At 40.5% G+C, this 20141-nt stretch overlaps 1 protein-coding gene across 3 annotated transcripts in view; it reads right to left on the bottom strand.

The window, feature by feature from the left end:
• Positions 1-2341: 2341 nt before the first annotated feature.
• The window catches only part of CPSF2 (cleavage and polyadenylation specific factor 2), a 31576-nt gene continuing 13776 nt past the window's right edge, over positions 2342-20141 (bottom strand). For all 3 annotated transcript variants that reach the window (XM_090271322.1, XM_090271320.1, XM_090271321.1), the window contains 9 exons: positions 18934-19121; positions 17965-18255; positions 12466-12566; positions 11932-12132; positions 8948-9100; positions 6491-6716; positions 5102-5401; positions 3808-3942; positions 2342-3441 (listed from right to left, as the gene is read on the bottom strand). In XM_090271322.1, the coding sequence (XP_090127448.1) occupies positions 3349-3441; positions 3808-3942; positions 5102-5401; positions 6491-6716; positions 8948-9100; positions 11932-12132; positions 12466-12566; positions 17965-18255; positions 18934-19121 (1688 nt within the window). In that variant the 3' untranslated portion in view covers positions 2342-3348. The remainder of the gene's footprint in view (positions 3442-3807; positions 3943-5101; positions 5402-6490; positions 6717-8947; positions 9101-11931; positions 12133-12465; positions 12567-17964; positions 18256-18933; positions 19122-20141) is intronic.

Genomic DNA, 20141 nt, shown 5'->3' with positions numbered 1-20141 from the left:
CATTTACGGGCAACTGATTTTCAACAAGGGAGACAAGAAAATTTGATGCAGAAACAGTCTTTTCAACAAATGATACTGGGGCAACTGGAGAGCCACATGCATTGGACCCCTACCTCACACCACATATAAAAATAAACTCAAAATGGATCAAAGACTCAAATATAAGAGCTAAAACTATAAAACTTTTAGGAAAAATAAAACAGTAATAAATCTTTGTGACTTTGGATGAAGCAATGGTTTCTAAGATACGACACCAATAGCATATGGAACCAAAGGGGAAAAAAAGATAAAGGAGACAATCAAAATCAAAAACTTTTATGCTTCAAGTGCCCCTCCCGAGAAAGTGAGCACACGTACAGGAGGGGAGAAAACATTGGCAAATCACACATCTGATGAAGATTTAGTATCCAGGCTGTTTTAAAAACTCTTATAATTCAACAATAAAGGATAAAAACCCAATAGAAAAATAGACAAAGGGTCTGAACAGACATTTCTCCCAAAGATACACAAATGGCCAATGAGTACAGAAAAGATGCTCGGCATCAGTAGTCAGTAGGGAAACGCAACCCAAGACCATAATGAGACACCTCTTCACACACGCAGGGCCGCTAAAATAAAAAGACGGTGAGGGAGGGGTGTTGCTGGAGATGCGGGAAAACGGGAATTCTCATACCCTGCTGGCGGGAATGTAAAATGCTGCTGCCACTTTGGAAAATAGCCTGGCAGTTTCTCAAAAGGTTCTACCATACGATCCAGCAATTCTGCTCTTAGGTAAGAGGGTTTGGCAAAAGTAGGTTTTGAGTTTGAGTGCGCAAAACAGTTTATTCCTGTGTTATTATTTATTAATTATTGTATTATTTTCCATATGAACTGTAAACCTACTTTTGCCCCATCCTGTATATAGCGAAGAAAAAACATATCCATACAAAAAACTTGTCCATGAATGTTTATAGCAGCATTATTTGTACGAGCCAAATAGTGGAAAAACCCAAATATTCATCAACTGATGAATGGACAAAAACGTGGTCTGTCCACACAACAGAAGACTGTCAGCTGTAAAAAGTATACCAACACCTGCTACCACGTCAATGAATCTTGAAAATATTATATTAAGTGAAAGAAGTAAGACACAAAAGGTCACATACTTTATGAATCCCCTGTTCTGAAACATCCAGAACAGGCAACTTCATAGCAGACGGAGAGGACATGAATGGTGGCCTGGGGCTGGGGGAAGGGAGACAGGAACTGAGAGCTAACGGTGTGAAGTTTCCTCTGGGGGATGATGGGAATGTTCTGGAATTAGAGTGGGAATGGCTGCACAATGCTGTAAACATACTAAAAATCGATGAACTGTACACTTTAAAGAGTAAATTTGATGGTATATGAATCATCGCTCAATTTTTTTTTAAAAGGCAAACGGCTCTTAGAAAATTGATTTCCTCACTTCTGTTTGAGACCACCTACTGGGTTCATAAAAAAATTTAAAAGTCTGCAATGACATTTGGCATTTATAATCCCACTGCAACAAATACAACAAAAAAATATTTTTAACCTACTTATGGATATCAGCTGAGGCTCTCCTTGTGTTTATTTTGCTTCTAAAGAGTAAAGATCTAAAAATTTCTCTGAGCTCATGATTTCTCTCATAGTTCTTTTTAAAATATGTTTCTCTCTTCCGCAACTGTGGCTCAACAAATGTCTTCATTTAAAAAATTTTAGTAATATTGTCACCTAGAAACAGGTACAAATATTGCTCCAACAATGACAGTAGGTAGCACAGCCATCTTCACGTAATACTTTAACATGTAACTCTTAGTCATGGGTTAGGCATAACACACAAATGTTCAATATGAGGATTTCAACAGAATATGTCGAACCAAATTCTTTAAGCCATGAAACAAATGCAGACTTTCTCTCCCCTAGAAAATAAATAGAATTTTAGGCTTACTCTACTCAGTAATAAGAGTTTAAGTGAATTTTTTTCAAAGCTCTGCACAGAAAACATACTCTTTATCTTCATCTTCTCTAACATTGTTCTGTGTATCTGGTTTTCGGTATCAAAAAGACTGTAACTTTGCATTAGCACTATACTCCACGAGAAAAGCTTTGTAAGCGGCTGAAATGGAATGAAATTAATTCTAGTCTGATATCACTGGGCTGCACTAGACTTCGTTCCATCTAAGTGAAATAAGACTGATCCTTCTAAAAATGCTAATTGTATAGAAGAGGGCTTAAATACTCAACGAAATAAGCACCAAGGTCTGCCATGATTAAGCTGTGAGCTAGGAAAGCATTGACAGGTTACACTGGGGCGAAACGATTTCTTTTTGAGTACAATGGGAATTGCATATCGTCAGCTTTTATTCTCGAATACAAGTGTTGTATACTATGTCAGCGTTGCCAGCCCCAAGAGAGATATGAGCACAGAAAGAATGACATTATTCACTGTCAACATTACTTCTGTAGTCATGTGCATAAAATCCAACCACTGCTTGGGCCAACTTAGGAGAAAACAAGCCTAAAAGCCTAACAGATGAAAACATTTACGCCTTGTAATTCAACTATACGGTTCCCTCATAAAAATGTGAGGTTCAAATTTATTTCCTTGAAAACAGGGCACTGAACAGTTTCTAATAGTAACCTAGATGAGAGCTAAGATGCATCTGAAGTGCGTGCAGAACCCGTAAGACTAACACATCCAGTTCTTCTGAATTATGTGTATTCAAATGACTGTATTATAATTCAAATTGCACAACAAATCTTGACAAAACAAGAAAAGGGAGAAATAAGAATTGATTTCTGAACCAGATGTGTGCAGCTTCACACTGGAGTGAGTCTGGGAAACACCGGCAGGGAGCCGCGATGCCACACGTGAGGCCAACTGCATGTTATAATTCAGGAGTTACAGCCCATATTCTTTGCTTTTTGTTTTTTAACTAAGTAGGACTCAAAAAACTTTTATCATTATTTTTTTCTAAATAATTCTCACTTTGCATTCCAGAAAATATAAGAAACAGTTTGCAAGAATTCATGCAAATATGTTTCTCTAAGGCCATGAACTGGTTTGCTAAGTTGCATTGTTTTATTCAGGTAAAAAGCCCTTCCAGAATAAGAGGTGGGTAAAGGAAAGCAGTCAACTGCCCCTCGCAGGCCTGCACATGTGTTAGCATCTCTACCACTCAAAACGAAAAGGGAGAACGCTCATCTGAGCATTAGCAAAAAATCTAATGCACGTGAAGTTTTTCTGGCAGATTCTTTTTGTATATTACAAAAAAAGCGCAAAAGCTTAGAATAAGAATCTCTTTTTTCTTATAAAGGTCAAACAGATACTTCTTGACATGACGTCCTTTACACAATGGCATACTGTTCATATAAAAGGTCTCTTATCCTATAAAAATCTTGACAAAGGCAGCCTTCTAATCCAATGCGTCCAGTTTCCGTCTAGAAACCAAGTAAAAAAAAAAGTGCTTTAGTACATTTTCTATCCATTAATATGCAGACATAACAACCAAAATCACTTTATGATTGGTCAGGAAATGGGTTGCTCTGATTCACAGAATATGGATATATTATTCAAATCATGAGTTTTATACACATATAAATGTCAGAGAATACAAATAAAAATTTACAATAAAATCATGTATCAAGTCTTAGACAGTCACTTTTTAAGGCCTTCAAGGTCATTATTTTGAATATAAGTTACTGATTTCCAGGCCTGTGAAATTACCAATTAAGAATTACAGAATTAAAAATGACAAAACACCAGAAGCATCTCTTCAAGTCAACCCTTTTTGAACACACACTTACTCTGCGGACTGCCACCTGGTTGTTGCAAACGAGGACACCTCCTACAAATTCTGCTTGAATCCCCTCCCGTAAAAGAACTTGTTTGAAGTCTGACAGTCTCGGTTCGTTCATAAAAACCGACTGATGTCCAGGAACCTTAGATAAGGTTAAAGGGGAAAGAAAAACTTCAACTAGACGACCAGACCCATGGTTGTACTGAATTCAGTAAAATAACGTGATCCTTAAGACATTTTCTATTATTCCCTGAAGTCCTTTGACAGATCATTTCAAGACTGTAAATCACATTCCCAGTTGTTGTTCTGAATTCCACCTCATTATTTAACATTACAAAGCACTTCACACTTTCTGAACGTTTCGCAATCAATTTTATTAGTCACTCCTCACAATAACAGAGAGACATTTGGTGCTGTTATGCTCTTCTGTCACCCACTTGCCGAACGGGGTCACCCGGAGTGCCAGCAGGCACAGCTGAACCAAAAAGTCTTTTTGACTCAGGGCTGAGTCCTTTGCTTAGCTCAGAGGATGCCTTTCTCCTGACCCCAGTTCCACGTCCCCTCCTCCCTCAGCGGGTGCTGCGGCTTTTAGGATCGGAAAGGCAAGCTGTTCAACCTGATGCTGCTACTCTGAAATTGCCTGGAAGAGTGCTAGCTTTAGCACAGAGAGAGAAACAGCTCCAACTCCTCCCAATTTCAAGAGCAGTGCTGGAATGAAACCCAATGACAGAGGCTGTCTCTCTGTTCCTTACTGCTTAGAAGGGCTAAAGGCATCACGTGACATGCACGCAGGCCTCATAGTTTTTCATGCTGTAAGTTAATTCCATGAAACCTTTGCTAAGTAGGTATCTCTTGAGGACATGTCAATACTAGACTAGAATTATATCGATACTAAGGAAAAGCTTTCTAACTATATCAAAACCAAGAGGGATGTGACCAGAGTTGACAACAGACAAAACTGGAGCGCAGGGGTATGACGTTCTCAGAAAACAATACACCTCCTAATTAGAAGCAGGGAGATGACTTTCACAATCATCAAACTGAACACTTTAAAATCCATACTGAAATAAAAAATCATGAAACAACTATGTATCCTGTAAGATCGGCTAAAGGTTTCCTTTAAATTACTTTTATTCCCTAGCCATACACAACACACACACATCAACATGCCTTGAATAACCATTTTTAAAAATTCCAAAATCAGTCTCCATCTGACATATTTCATATGGTTAAAAACATAAAAGGAAAATTCAAAGGATGACCAACGAAGGACAAGCCGGCAGCAGCACGGGCTCACCCACCTCGTTAGGCGGCAAGGGCTCCAGCGTAGGGATAATCTCGCTTTCTTCACCTGCTTCTTTCTCGTCGTCCCCGAACAGGCTCTTCATGGCCTTCTGCTGCGCTATGACACTAGAATCTGAAGGCGCGTCCACCTGCATTTCTGAGTCTTCTCCGTCATCCTTCAGTTCTCCTTCCTCTAAAATGACTCCCGTGTCCACTTTGGAAACTCGCATGTCTAAGACGCCATCTATCCAGGCTAGCTCAGCATCTTTTGCCTTACAGAACTGTAGGGAGCTAACAAGTGAGTCTTTTAATCTCACCTAGACATGCAAAGGGAAGAGAAATAAAACCCACAGAGTATAAATTAATATGACTTATTAGTTATTATCATTTTCTAAGTCTAATAATATGTATTAAAATTTCCAAATCTCTCCCTCATCTGATCTTTGCCATGACTGGTAATGACCTAATGACCTATAAGATCTTTGGGCCCCTGTCTACTTTCCAAAATAAAAGTTCTTAACCCTGACTGCACACTAGGGTCACACAGCAATTTTTAAAAAATTTATCACTGCCAGGGCCCCACCTGCAATGATTCTAATATAACTAGTGAGACTAAGAGCAGAGCATGGAGACCTCCGAATCCCCCAAAGTTCCCCAGGTGATTTTCATGAACAGCAGAGGCTGAAAACCACTCCTAAGTGTCGTTCCCTAATCCTGATGGTGCTGGAGGAGTGAGTACTGAGCTGCGTACAGTTTCCTAAATAAGCCACGCAGCTTCCCACCTCCGTATTCCTGGAATGCTGCTTCCTCTGCCTTTGCCCAGAGTGACAAGTCTTGCCCACTGAATTCTAACCCATTTTTCCCAGCTGCAGACATCACATCTGCCGTAACTGACACCCTCTGCCACCACCAACTAAGAGTTAACCCCTCTCCCCTCTACTCCTATTTCTGTGCCTGTCTGTTTTTCTCTATCCATAGAACCCTGGCATCTGTGAATTTTTAGAAAACTTCTGAATTCTTGAACCCTCACCGTTTCCTTCATGTATACGATTCTGCTAATGTTCCCTCTGGAACACTCTTCCCTCCCTCTCTTTCCTGTTCTCCACACAGCCCTGAGAGCCCATCCGTCAGGATTCGGTTTGGTTATCACTTTCTCCGGGAAATCTTTTCTAGCTCTAAATTTGGGTTGGGGTTTCCTTCATGTTCTTATAACATCCTCTCCTTTCTCCGTCAAAGGTGTGACCGTGTGATAAACACTCTGTCCTTATTATAAGCCCCACCGGCTAAGATCTGCCAGGACAGGGGACCATGTCTGTGTCACGCACCCCTGTACTCATGGATCTGTCGGCCCTCATCTGCAACAGGAAGTTCCCACTTTCCTGGGGCTCAAACGCCAGCGCGTTTACCTGGTAGATGTGAGTCTCACTTGTGGCGTCGACAGTTTCATGTAGCTTTGGCACGTACACTTTAATATCTTTCCCCCCGAACGCCCGGCAGCACTCGGCAAGATCCTGACTGGCCTCTGGGGGTCCGTGGACAATGATCAGCTGTCGTGGTTTCATCTGGTTAATGATCTTTTTAATGGAATCCCCATCAGAGCGTCCTTCATAGTCTATGTATGTAACCCTGGCTCTGTAATGAAACAGGATCATTCACTCTTACTTTTCTGATAAGGTCACTCAAATACTAGGTATTAATGGCTTTCATTATCAGGAAAGTATACAGTATATATAATTTTTAAAAACTTAAAAAAAAAGAATGTATATAGTATATAAAATGAGGATTTGAGGAAGACACATGTGTCCTATTATTAATATGTATCTTGGGGGGGGGGATTATGGATTCTTTAATAAGTGCCATTAGAAAAAATGTCTCACGCCCTGGCTGACGTGGCTCAGTGGACTGAGCGCCGGCCTGCGAACCAAAAGGTTGCCAGTTTGATTCCCAGTCAGGGTATACGCCTGGGTTGCGGGCCAGGTCCCTAGTTGAAGGCATGCAAGAGGCGACCAATCCATGTATCTCTCACACATCGGTGTTTCTCTCCCTCTCTTTCTCTCTCCCTTCCCCTCTCTCTAAAAAATAATAAATCTTTAAAAAAAAAAGAAAAAATGGCTTACTATATAAAGAAAAATAAAACTGGATCATGACCTAATGCTACATAAGATAGCAGGTGAGTTGAAGCCATTAAAAAAAAAAATGTGAAGCTTTAGGTTACAGAATAAAATGTAAGAATTATCTTTGTGACCAAGGACAGGGAAAGACTTTTAAAAAAATATAAAACCCAAAATATATAATGGGAAATATTTTATTATTTCCTTACATGAAAATTAAAAATGTTTTTAAACAAAGTAGACCATGGAAAACTCTTACATGCAAGTTAACAGAATGGGAGATGGTATTTATTTGTAGTATCTAAAATGAACCACCAATAATATCCAGAATACACAACGAACTCTTGCAAATCAATAACAAAAAGGCAGCATTCTCAGAGAAAAATGGACGAGGGGAATAAACGTGGACTTTATAGGAAACAAAAACAGTAACAAGCATCTGAAGAGATACTCAAACTTAATAATCAATTGTAAAACAAATTTTAACGGTACTGATATGTTACTTTATATCTATTAGGCCAGAAAACAAAGAGTTAGGCAAGGCCAAATATTAGCGATGAAACAGGGAAGCCTCCTGCTCTGCTAATGAAGATATGAACTGGTACAGCCGTTCTGGAGAGAATTTTGTGATACTGTTTATATGCATTATTCAGACCGTAGCCATTCCCAGGAATGTATACTAAATGACACCACTGGACAGAAAAACCACTTTGTTCTCTCATGAGTTTTTTAAAATTCCAAAATGACGATTTTCTACTGGTGTTATTAACTATACCAACTAGAAAAGAGAAAAAAATTATCTCAACTACTTCGGATCGCTACAGTACTTTAAAGACATTAGGGCACTGGAGATGTTTAAGTCATATTTTATGAAACAAGCACTTAGGGAAATTAAACCTATGAACTATATCCCTCATCTACTACTCGTCGGCAGCCGTCCGTCTCGAGAGACGATGGTGTAGCTTCTTAAGAGTCTATCTGCACCGCTGAGAATGGTTGTGCAGTCCGACTCGGGAGTGACACGGTATCTGTCTCCTCCCGTGTTGAATCAACATCTTGCGATGACGCTGGAGTGTCCTCTCCAGTGAAGCTGAAGCTACAGAGCCTGGGCGGGGTGATATGGAGGGTCTGCTGTTGCCCATGCAGCAGACCCCCCCTCTCTTCGCAGCTGAAGGGTCCAAGGGAAAGACGGAGTCAATACAGCTTGGCTTCAGGTGCGCCGCAGGAGTTGCCGGTGTTGACTACAACGTCAAACCGCCTTAGGGACTCCGGCTCCGGATTTTCTGTCGGGGTTTACTCCCCTAGCCTTTCCCCTGAAGAGGTATGCCACAAGGCAGCGGAGGTTTTTTTTTTTTTGGAGTCAGAGTTTTCCTTCTCTGATGTGCCCTGACTGGAAGATCGAACCAGCGACACTTAGCTCGCAGGCCGACGCTCAATCCACTGAGCCAAACCAGCCAGGGCCTCATCTACTACTAAACATACTAAAAACGCCAGAGGAGTGTTTCTTTATATAAGTGTACGATTTAATGTTTAGCCCCCTCCTCTCCACCAATTTAATTACTTTGGCATTCAGATGTAATTAACGAAGAGAAAATATCGCCATACTTCACAAGTCTTAACATAAAAAAAAAATTAAAATTTAAAAGTGCAAACTTATGAGAGGATATTCAGAAATTTCACCTTGGAAATAATGTAAATTTTAATTCAGGCGTTTGAAATTTTGTATTTTCAAAATGCAATGAAAGCACTTACTTTATTTCAATAGATTCTGTCATAGAAATACACTTGGTAGGCACATCAGATAAATCCTGATCCATGGGCTCATCTCCGTTCGTCAAGCCAGACTCTAATTTGCTTTTCTCTTCTTCGGTAGCTTGAAGTTCTGGCACCAAGAAATCCTCTGGTCTAAATAATAAGTCTCTAATTAGAAGTAATAACAAGTAAGCTAATATTATGTTACATCTAACTGCCTAGTGAACGAAATAATTTTTAGACTCCTTGCTCATCTCAAGATATAAACACACATTCGATCCAAAGCCAATGGAACTTCGTAATATCAATTATCAGACGACTGCACACATTATGTTCTTCGGGACCACCGAGGAGTGCTCTTTAAACCACAGCCCGCGGGCCAGTGAGAGGCCCCGGACAGATCCTCCGAAGAGCTCAGCGGTTAGTGTAAACAAGAGCCCTTACAGCCGGGCCCTGCCTGTGTTCCTCAGCTTCTGTGCTCTCCCGCGCCAACTCCCAGTTCTTATAACTCTCAGACGGCCTCTGATTCCCTCACGGCCCCAGTCCTCCCATCCCTGCTCAGAGAAGGCACGCGACTCTCCGTCTGCGTATTAACAAGACCGAGATACCAAGTCATTAGCTCCCTCAAAAGCCTTCATCTTAATTTCTTTTTTGCTTCTTTTTTAAAAGTATATTTTATTGATTATGCTGTTACAGTTGTCCCAATTTCTTTTCCCTTTGTGCTCCCCTCTGCCCAGCAACCACCCTCCCCCCAGCAAACACCCCCCAAGTCCATGCCCACGGGTCGTACATACAAGCTCTCCCACTTCACCCTTTCAAATATTCTTCTTCTTTTTTTAAATAAATGATTAATTAATTATTTAAACAATAAAAAGTAACAATCCCTCCCTCTCATACTTAAGACCCTTTGTAATCTTATAAAGGACAATGGGCAAAGGTCTCGTGCTCCTCTGGCTGCCCCAAGCTGGACATGGTTGTCGTCCTACCTACCCTTGGGTTCAGAAATCCCTAAAAAGAGTAGGGGTGTGGAGGGGAGGGTGGCCGTCCCACATGGGGAAGGATCGTGCAGACGCCAGGTCACCTGGCTGTCCCCGGACAACAGCGTGCTTGGTTTAACAGGCTGGCCTTCATCTTAATTTCAACAAACTGTTAACACATCTGTCTGCCCATTTTACTTCCAGTATCAGAGAGTTGGATGTTAAAATTAAAAAACAAACTTTTAAAATATGTTTTCTTTAAATCCTGTAACTGCCTCTGCCCCACCCCCAAGTGCACTCACACGCCCCAGAATCCCCGCCTGTCACCCAACACCTAGACAGTGGCACCAGCTGCTTCTCCCCACCGAGTCCACCGTCTCTGACTGTAACCCACATCGCGACAACAGCAGCAGCAACCACTTCTAGTGCATTTGTTGTGAGTCAGGTTCTGTGTTAAGTGCCTTAAAAACATAACCTCCTTTAATTCTTACCCCCACTTTTCATATAAGGAAATTGAAGCTGAAGAGCTCCACCCACATGCTAAACAGATCGGCAGCTAATGACATGGAATGGTAAGCAAACTCACCAATGCTGTTTAGATTATTTTTCCTCTCTACTATTTTTTTTAATTTATTTATTTTTAGAAGGGAAGGGAGAGAGAAAGAGTGGGAGAGAAACATCTATGCAAGAGAGAAGCAACCATTGGTTGCCACCCGAATGCGCCCCAACCAGGGACCAAACCCATCACCCAGACAGGTGCCCTGACCAGGAATCGAACTGGAAACCTTTTGCTTTGTGGAACGATGCCCAACCAACCAAGCCACCCTGGTCAGGGCCTCCCTACCACTGCAGAGGGCTAGGCAGACGGTGAAATTCTCCTCAGGAAACCCTAGAGTGACCTAAGTCCACGACACGCTCAAGACAGCATTACAAAGGTACCAAGGAAGTATGACAGAGGGGACTAACTGGGTTGGGGTAGCAAAGAAGAAATGGGAAAGGTTTCCAGTTGTTTGCGGGGCCGGATTTAGCAGCCCAGGGATCTGGGATGGGGGGCATGGCGCAAGGCAGCAGAAGCCTGTGAAAGGGCACGACTTGAAAAAGCTGAGAAGGACTCTGGGAAGGCACACACGGACAAAACGGGGGTATAAACGTAACAGAAAAGTAGGGGAAGTCAAATCATGGAAGACATGCACTGTGCTAAGGCAAGTGACATTTCATAAAAGCAAAAGGAACCCTAAAGGATCTTTACACAAGGTAGTTTTTTTCAGATTTGAGATTAGAACATGTGATTTTAGTTCTTTCTCTAACAGCAGCATGGAGCTTGGAGATCTTCCATGGTTCCATTCATGCTGCCACATGTGTCTCTTATAAGTAAAATGCACCTGTAACACTATCTCAGACATAGCCCATTTCCCAAACTTAACATAATCCCACCCATCAAAAGCTCTTCCTGTCCTGACCATGTGGCTCAGTGGGTTGGGCGTCGTCCCGCAAAGCAAGGGGTCACCAGTTTGATTCCCAGTCAGAACACATGCCTGGGTTGCAGGTTCGGTTCCTGGTCTGGCTGCATGTGAGAGGCAATCAATCAATGTTTCCATGTTTCTCACATCGATGTTTCTCTCCCTCTTTTCCCCTCCCTTCCCCTCTCTCTAAACATAAATAAAATCTTCAAAAAAGAAAAAGTTCTTCCTATCCTATGTCTTTCTCCAGTGCATGTTCATTATCTTTCTTTTTAAGTGGAAATAAAAGTCTTGGTCATGTATTCAAACGTTTTACATACCTAAATAATAAAACTACCAGCTTTCCTTTCATATCAATTCTCTAGATGTCCCTCCACATTTCTATTTTTACATCTCAAACTATATATAAGTCTATATTTTTCAAGCGGAGGTACTCAGAAAGTAACAAGATACATGATAACAGAAAAACCAAATTCACTGAGCTCCAATGATAACACACTTGATACTTGTAATCTGTAAGAAAGAAAAACCTGTTTTGTTCACATACTTGATAATTTCTCCATATTCATCCCATTTAATTCTTTCTTCTGGGGCAGGAAACATGGGGTAAGACTTTTTAGCCTGTTTGAAGAAACTGCCTTTACGGCTCCCTTCGCCTTTCATCATCAGGTCATGCTTAGTCTTATGAGCCGACGGCTGGTCAATGTCTTCCTCAACATCACTTTCATCGCTGGAATCTATATCTGCCCTAGGAGGATTGTGGAACAGATAAAGGTCATAAAGTCCCCAAAGGATTTTGAATTAATGCTCATAAAATTATTGTTGAATATTGAATATTAACTGGACAGTAATACAATAAACATCAATATTACTGGGTTGATATTTTGCGAAACAGCATTAACTGCCAGTTAATAAATACATATTAATATTAGCAACAAAAAACTTATATTCTAACACCATTTGAAAGATGAAAGTAATGAGGTTGAAACAAGTTAAATATTTTTCTATTCAATTTTTTTTGTTCTAGAAATAAGTTCTTCTTAAATTACATAAACTTATAGTATGTCTAAAAATAACTCACTCTTTTGACTGCTCAAGTTTTTTAGCAGCTTCTTTCTTTAGCTTCTCCCTTTCCAAGTATTCTTCAAGTTCTTTCCCTTCAAGCTTCACACGTTTCCTCAACTAAAGGAAAAAAAGAAGACAGAAGAAAATATCAAATATTAGGGGGTTAAGGTAGTGGGGGTGTGAGATACATCACGTCTCTAAATTTATTCATCATCTTTAAATTAAATTCTCCTCTGAAATAATTCAAGTGTCCATTACGTGCACTTACAGATCCTCTTTAGGTTAATACAAAAATTGAGCTTTCACATTTCTAGGATGGGTTTAATTTGAATCAAACTAGTTTAAAATCACCAATCAGGAAAAGAAAATACAGCTAAGTAATTTTACAATTTGGTGTAGGTAAGGCCTACATATGATATAAAACCCAAAGGAAAATATGAATAAATATGGCAACATGAAAAATAAAATTACTTTAATGTTTTAAATGTCATGAAACTAAGAGACTGAAAAAATTATTTGCAGCACTGTATGACTAGCAGAAGCTACTTTTTCCTAAGACCACTTCCAAATCTGTTAAGAAAAAGATGATCAACACATCAGAAAAGAACAAAATATACATATAAGCAATTTCTAAACTAAGAAAAACAATAACTGAAAGCCACGAAGACATGTCTAATTTCACTAATGATTATTTTTAAAATGCAAAATATTTTAAATATGATCTAATACTATATGGGGAAAGGGTACCTTCACCTATTGTACTATAGTCACGGGGAAATTAACGCAACTATGTTAGAGTGCAATATGCCAATATCTAAAAATGTGTCTTTTAACACAGCCTTTCTATTTGTAGAAACTTATCCTACTAAAACAATTACACAGATGCAGCAATGTTGGTAATAGTAAAAAACTGGACACAATTTAAAATCTATCAATACAAAGTGATTTAATCAGCAGTTCTCACTTTTTGATCTCCGAATACCTAAGACTCTTAAAAATACTGAGAATACCAAAGAGCTCTTGTTTTTAATACTGATTTTTAAATTAAAATATAATTGACATATAGCATTGTATTAGTTTTAGGTGTATAGGGCTTTTGTTTCCTTGGTTATATTTATCAATATTTACCATATCAAAAATTGAAACTGAGAAATTAAAAAATATATTTATTCATTAAAAAATAATAAAGCCATTGCATGCTAACATTAATATCTGCTTCTGCATTTAACCTCTTGCAATATTTTGCTTTTGTTAAAGCATATGAAGAAAATCCAGCCTCATACAAATATATAGTTGGAAAAGGGAAAAATATTCAAATAGGGGTGTTCTTATGAAAATTCATTCTTTTTATGAATATTCTTCTTGGAATTACATTAAAACACAAAAGGTTAGTTGTAATGTGGAATCTGAAACCATACCAATAACCTTTTGTACTGTTATATGGGAATGTATTGATTTATTTTGCACTTTGAATGGCCCTTTTATTCATGCGTTACTTTGTAACATCATGTATTGGTTATTTGGAAAACACTGGTTCACCAGGTTATACAGATCTTACAAATGTTGTCAATATTTGGAAAATCACATTTGCAAATATCAACACCAATCTCTTCAGGAAAGTCTTCTAAGTTTAAGCAGTTAATCTGACAGTGATGGGTATGTAAGTTTTTTAAAGTTCTAATTTTCACTTGAAAATTTGTACTTTATCAGACTTAAGCAACAAATACTACCAAGTATTTTCCTTCAAGTGACTGGCTCAATTCATTCGTTTTTGAGAAACTACCTGCCATATATCCAAGTCTAAATTAGCCATGTCATTACTTCAAGTGAAAACGGTGTTTCAGGAATAAAGTAGCTAGTTCAGCTCCCAACTCACACAACCGTACAGACAACTGTGGTACTTTAGTATGCAACGCAAGTGCTTTATGCAAACCTCCCATCTTGTCTCCCAGATTAAAAAATATTTCATTAAAAAGTTCAGTGAAACGAGTAACCTCTACCACTTTGACAAGGGCGAAACTGACGCGTCCTCCCTAACAAGCGTCGGTGGAGACAAACGCGATGACTGCTGGTGCAGCTGGTGCCACTGCCCTCGTGTGTGCTAAGGCTCCAGCAGCTTCCCTACCATTGCTTTGCTCATCAGTGTAAGTACAGGAACAGTGAAGAGGAAAAACACCTAAACATTACTTTTGAAACATCATTTCAACCTTGTGGACTCCCTGAAAGGGTCTCGGGGACACACCAGGGGTCCTCACACCATAGTTTTGAGAACCACTATATCATTCTGCATGCTAAGGATTAAAAACAAAACAGATCCCTTTTCTCGTGGAACTTGTATTCCAGTTGGTAGTGGGCAGAAGACAACAGGAAAATAAGTGATGAGTGCTGGGAAAATAACTGAAGTTAGGTGATGGGCTGGCAACTGAGTAGTCATTTTCGACCAGTAGAGAAAGCCTCTCAGAGGAGGTGACCTTTGAATTGAGACCTGAATGACAAGGAACCAGCCAAGCACACAGCTGAGGAAAAACATCACAGGCAGAAGGACCCCCACCACCCAGGGCAGAGATCCAGATGCGGTGCAGCAGGGCAGGGCACCAGGGCAGGGCACCGAGCAGGTGGAGTGCGACCAGGCCAGAAAGGCGGGTGGAGATCAGATCATGTGGGATCTTAAAAGTCTGGGTAAGAGGTCAGAATCCATTCAAACAGCAGAAGGGAGCTGCTGGAGCGTTTCAGCCAGGGAGTGACATGAAAGGGTGAATGTCTAATGCCTTTGGGAAGTTGTACGGTGGGTACAGAGTTTCGGTTCTGTAAGATGAAAAGTGGTAGAGATCTGCTGGAAAACAATGTTCATACAGTGAATATAACTGTGCTCAACCCTCACAAATGGTTAAGATGGTAAATTTCCTCATGTGGTTTTTTACCACAACAGAAAGAGGGACACAGAGAGAAAGAGATCTCTTTCGATGCTAAGAGATGAAAGGATTAAGAGCGTATAAAAGTAAAAACAGAGAATCCAGTGAGGGAACAGCTGCACAGTCCAGGCCAGACCACTTAGCATGGCTGGGACGATGGTAGTGCAGCTGGAGAGAATACAGATTCAGACGATCTCTGCAGGCCAAGCTGACAGGACTTGTTGCTAGGCTGATGATGGATGCTGAAAGAAAAGGAACTGAAGATAAGTTTTGATCATCTGGGTATCAGAAGTCAGGACAGCGACTTCTGGAAGATCCTGGAAGAGGTAGGGAAGATCAGAAATGGGTTATCTGGGGTATTAGTAGTATTTTATTTCTTGATTGAGATACAGGCTAGATAGGTGTGTTTGATTTGTGAAAATCCATCACACTATGCTTACAATAAGCACACTTTACAGTATATATTCTACTCACATTTTTTAACTACCTGGATTTTTGGCTTGCGTAAACATGTGGAAAGTGCTATTTCCTGAGATGAAGAAGGCTCAGAGCAGAGTAAGCTTGGGAGTAGAGATGGAGACATAGTAAAAATTGCTTTGGATGTGACTGAGGAGAGGAATAAGGGATAATAATGGGAAGGAAAGGGACAGCTTCAGAAGAAATACCCCTAACAAGGCGAGAGGGGAAAGAATTCGGGGCGTTAAGTGCTGCTTATGAAATAATCAAAAGACTACCATTTCAAGTTTCAGCTCCAAATGTCATTTTCTGTTTTTCCAAACTTAAACCACTTTTAATATTCTTTTATGAATTCCTGAAATGGAATATCTACCTTAATTGAATTTCTAGTAATTAGTATTTTCTAATACAGCATTTCATATCTGATGAAACTGTTTCAAGTATTTCTGAGTTCTTTTAATTTTGCATTTCTAAGCTATTCAATAACCCAAGAGCCAGTATTTTACTTTGGTGTGCTTGCTTTGAATCTTTCCTCAATGATTCTGTATTTACAGTGAATGTATATCAGATTTTAGTTACCATTACTATACTTTTCTTAAGTGGATTTAATAAGATGCCCTTCCTACTCAGCTTTAACAAACTGAACATTCCTTGAAACGGCTTCTATGAAGACAAAATGAGAAGCAGTCATCTAAAAATCTGCAAAACACTGGCAGTTATTAACCTATTCGGGTTCAATTGCTATAAACTTTAAGTTAGTGATACTGGTTTGGAAAATTGATAGATGCGATGGGCTGGTTATTAGTAAAATTATCGTTTGGCACAATGGTCCTCTGACGAATTGTCTTGCTCCTGAAACAGGAGACACGGCAGCGCGTGCAGATGCAGGAACAAGTTAGGCTGGTTTGCGGGGAGAAGGTAAGGGAATTCCTGTCTGACTTCTACTCCTCAGTTAGGCCTGAAATGAGATCACGTGCGATGGGTGAGGACTGAGATGCAGCTGCAGGGGGTAGCAAGCGGTCTTACCGGGGAGGACAGGAAGGAAGAGCCCACAGGACGCTGAGTGCTAGTGCTGGGTGCCTACCTGAGGTGTGAGGTCACAAACGCGAAGGGAAACCCGTCTGCACCAGAGTGTTTCATTCCAGTGAACACAGCGTTGCTTGGGCACAGGCACAAACCAAACAAATTGTTTAAACTAGAGTCAAGGCTTTGCCAGGTGAGGGCCATAGCAGAAAGAAGGGTAAGAGAGTTAAAGGTGTTTGCAGAATAATAATGGGCCGCTGACTCACAGCTGGAGGGACGACAGATAGGAAAGCGGCGGGGTTCATGTACTTAAAGACCCAATGGGACCGAAGACCGGATGGCATCGCAGTCAGAGAGAAAGTCACCGGTAAGGTCAGAGTGAAACGCTTGCGGCAGGAGATGTGGGAGCTGTTCAGTCATAACAAGGTTACTTAAGGGCACGACCACGGGGGCAGACGGCACGATGGTGGGAAGGATGGCGGAGAGGGAGTGGAGGAAAAGATCACTAACAAATAAGAGGTCAAGAAACAGAGAGAGCCGAGAAACTGGACAACAGGAATGCTAGTCATCAAGAATGAAGTCCCCAGTGCAAGTGGACAGGAAGGCTATGAACGAACCAGAGTCCAAAGTCACTGATGACTGACAGAGAACGACCAATGTCAGTAAATGTCAGGAACAAGGAGGGGTTAGCGTGTTGTCAAGAGAAATGGCTTCAAAGCTGCAATACAGAACAAGAACACCTACCCCACCGGAAGTACGTGAAACGTGAAAGGGTAAAAAAAAAGAGCATCTACTTGGAAGGGCTAAGGGAAGAAGAGTATCATTAGGAAAGAGCCCGATTCCAGTTAAGGAAAGGACAGAGAGCCAACCTTTCAGAGAGAAACTGAGAATGCAGTGCATGTGTACGCCATCTGGGTGTGGTTCCAGAGGGTACTGTGGAAGGGTTCAAGAATGACAATTTCCAATTAAGTAACTCTGAAATTTGTGCTTTAACGGCTCTCTACTATTATTCTGATAAAAATCCTGAAACAATTTTGGGCTTTATGTTTGGTCACTCATTTTTACACACCATGCATAATGAATTCAAAACAGTGTTAAGATGAAATTCACATACAAGCACTCACCTCTATTTCTGTAACTTTTTCAGAAGGATTATCGATTAAGAAACGTGCTAATGTCCCAGGAGTAGTTCTGTAAGTTAGAATGATTGAGTTTTTAGGGTCCTCACACCACTGAATAAAGAGATCTCTTGAAAATCCGCATTCCAGGTCGGGCTGGCTGGCAAGTACGACTTTCGGACTCGGTACTCGGGCCAAGTCAGAGAGACCGTGACATAAAGAGAGATGGCGGAACTGAAATGGATTGTTCCTTTTGTCTTCAAAACACCTCATCAATTTGTCACTCATCCATTCTACCTAATAAGGGGGGACAGGGACGGGGGGGATGACACTAATGAGAAAAGGCTATATTAGAACTTCAATGTATTCAACAACAGTCAAGGAGTTCAAGTTCCAGCTCAGGTCTTCCCCCGCTCCCCACTGGTTGCTTAAATTTGTACCTTTTGGACAAGCAGCTTACTTTCTGCTTCTATTCCCTATTAGATCCTGCCACCCCAGTGTTCATCTCTAAAAATCCAATTTTGCATTGTTTCACTTCTGAATTACTTTAAATCTATCGAGAAGCTTATGTGTGAGTTCTAAATGAGTATCTTACCTCAGCGATTGCTATTTCAAGGACAAAAGCTTAATAGGAAGAGAAAAATGAATTCTAACATTTATAGCCTATGAGGTTGGTTTAACTTTTGCCCCCATTTTACAGACTGTGATACTAAGTACTAGAGGAGCAGTAACTTGCCCAGTCTGTAAAATGGGAAAGAAAACAGAACCAACTTCCCAGAGTGTATAAGGATTAAATGAAGTAATACAGGTAAAGCAGAAAGAACATTAAGTGGTTAATTTTTAACTTTTATTATTACGATCATCATCACCAACCTCCTCAACAAAAAATAAAATCTGAAGGGCAACTAAAACATTGTTTTCCATAAGCTCCACCTCTGCGGCAAACCTGATTACAAATAACGTGAAAAAACCCACCTGGGACTTAGAAAACTCCACCACGTTGTAGCTGACGTTATTCAGGAGCGCCAAGGAGTACACGCCCAGCCCTGCGTCTTTGGTTCTCCAGATCTGGTCAAGGAGCTGAGCGAGTTCCAGGACTCGGCCCGCGGTGTCCACTGCTATTAGGACATTGCCGTCCCCCCGAAGTGTTTCCAGGACATTTGCTGGAAGACAAGAAGGTAAGATCCCTACAGAACACAACACTGCTTTGCTACCAAATTAACGGTAACTTTATTTCCATGTTTTTACTATAAAGACTATAATTTATAAACAGGCCTTCACTGGGCCAGGCACAAAATAAAAGCGTTTCATTCAGGCTACTGCAAGTACTTTCTATTCTGTGAATATTTCTTCCTAGGAGTGGAAAACAATGCCATTAACTCAATTTTTTTCATTGAAAAATTATAAATCACTGGTTTCCAAACCCAATCACCCAGAGTACACACAGATAATGATATTTTTAGAGTACATCGGGAAAGCTGAATGAGTAGGTCAAGTGCAACCATCCTGGCTGTCAGGGCACTCCAGTGTTTCCTGTCTGCCCCAATGAACTCTGTTATAAACAATTCCCAAATTTATACACACACACACACACAGGTGTGTACATACTTTATAGTAATACATATATGTTTTGTATGTATGTACGTATGCCGGCAGAATAGATCATATTCTCTCTTCAAACAAAAGTATCTTTATAAATAGATTTAAATAGATTCCCTTGCTCTAGATGGAAGTCTGCTTGAAAATACTGAGTAAAAACCAAACTCTAGCAGAAACAAGACTTGCAAACCCTCTTAAAGTCAGTGTGACGTAGTATACAAGTTATCCTTTTTTAGGTAGACAGACAAAGGCAGTGGCTTCAAACGTGTTCAGAAGTGGAATTGAACACTCCCCACTGAAATTCCATGTAGCTTGTGAAAAAAGAATACAAGGTAAAGCAACTCGAGACAAAGCAGAAGTGAGCAGCGATGGCCCGGAGGGACCCCTTTAGAACCAAGACAACTGGATCAGCGTGTAGAACACCCAACCCCCAAATCAGTGAACTGTTTGCACCCTCACTTATCTCCTTCATTCACCTTTCTTTTAGCGTATGTTTCTCTAACAGATTTACGTTAAGAGCTTTATATCTGGCATGCCCGAGACACACACCAGGGGACGCCAGGGAAAGCTGGCTATGTGCTGAA

This window comes from Furipterus horrens, unplaced genomic scaffold, assembly GCF_987537825.1.
Source record: "Furipterus horrens unplaced genomic scaffold, mFurHor1.1.pri manual_scaffold_3, whole genome shotgun sequence".
In the NCBI taxonomy this organism is placed as follows: domain Eukaryota; kingdom Metazoa; phylum Chordata; class Mammalia; order Chiroptera; family Furipteridae; genus Furipterus; species Furipterus horrens.
This window is presented reverse-complemented; position numbering and strand designations above follow the sequence as displayed.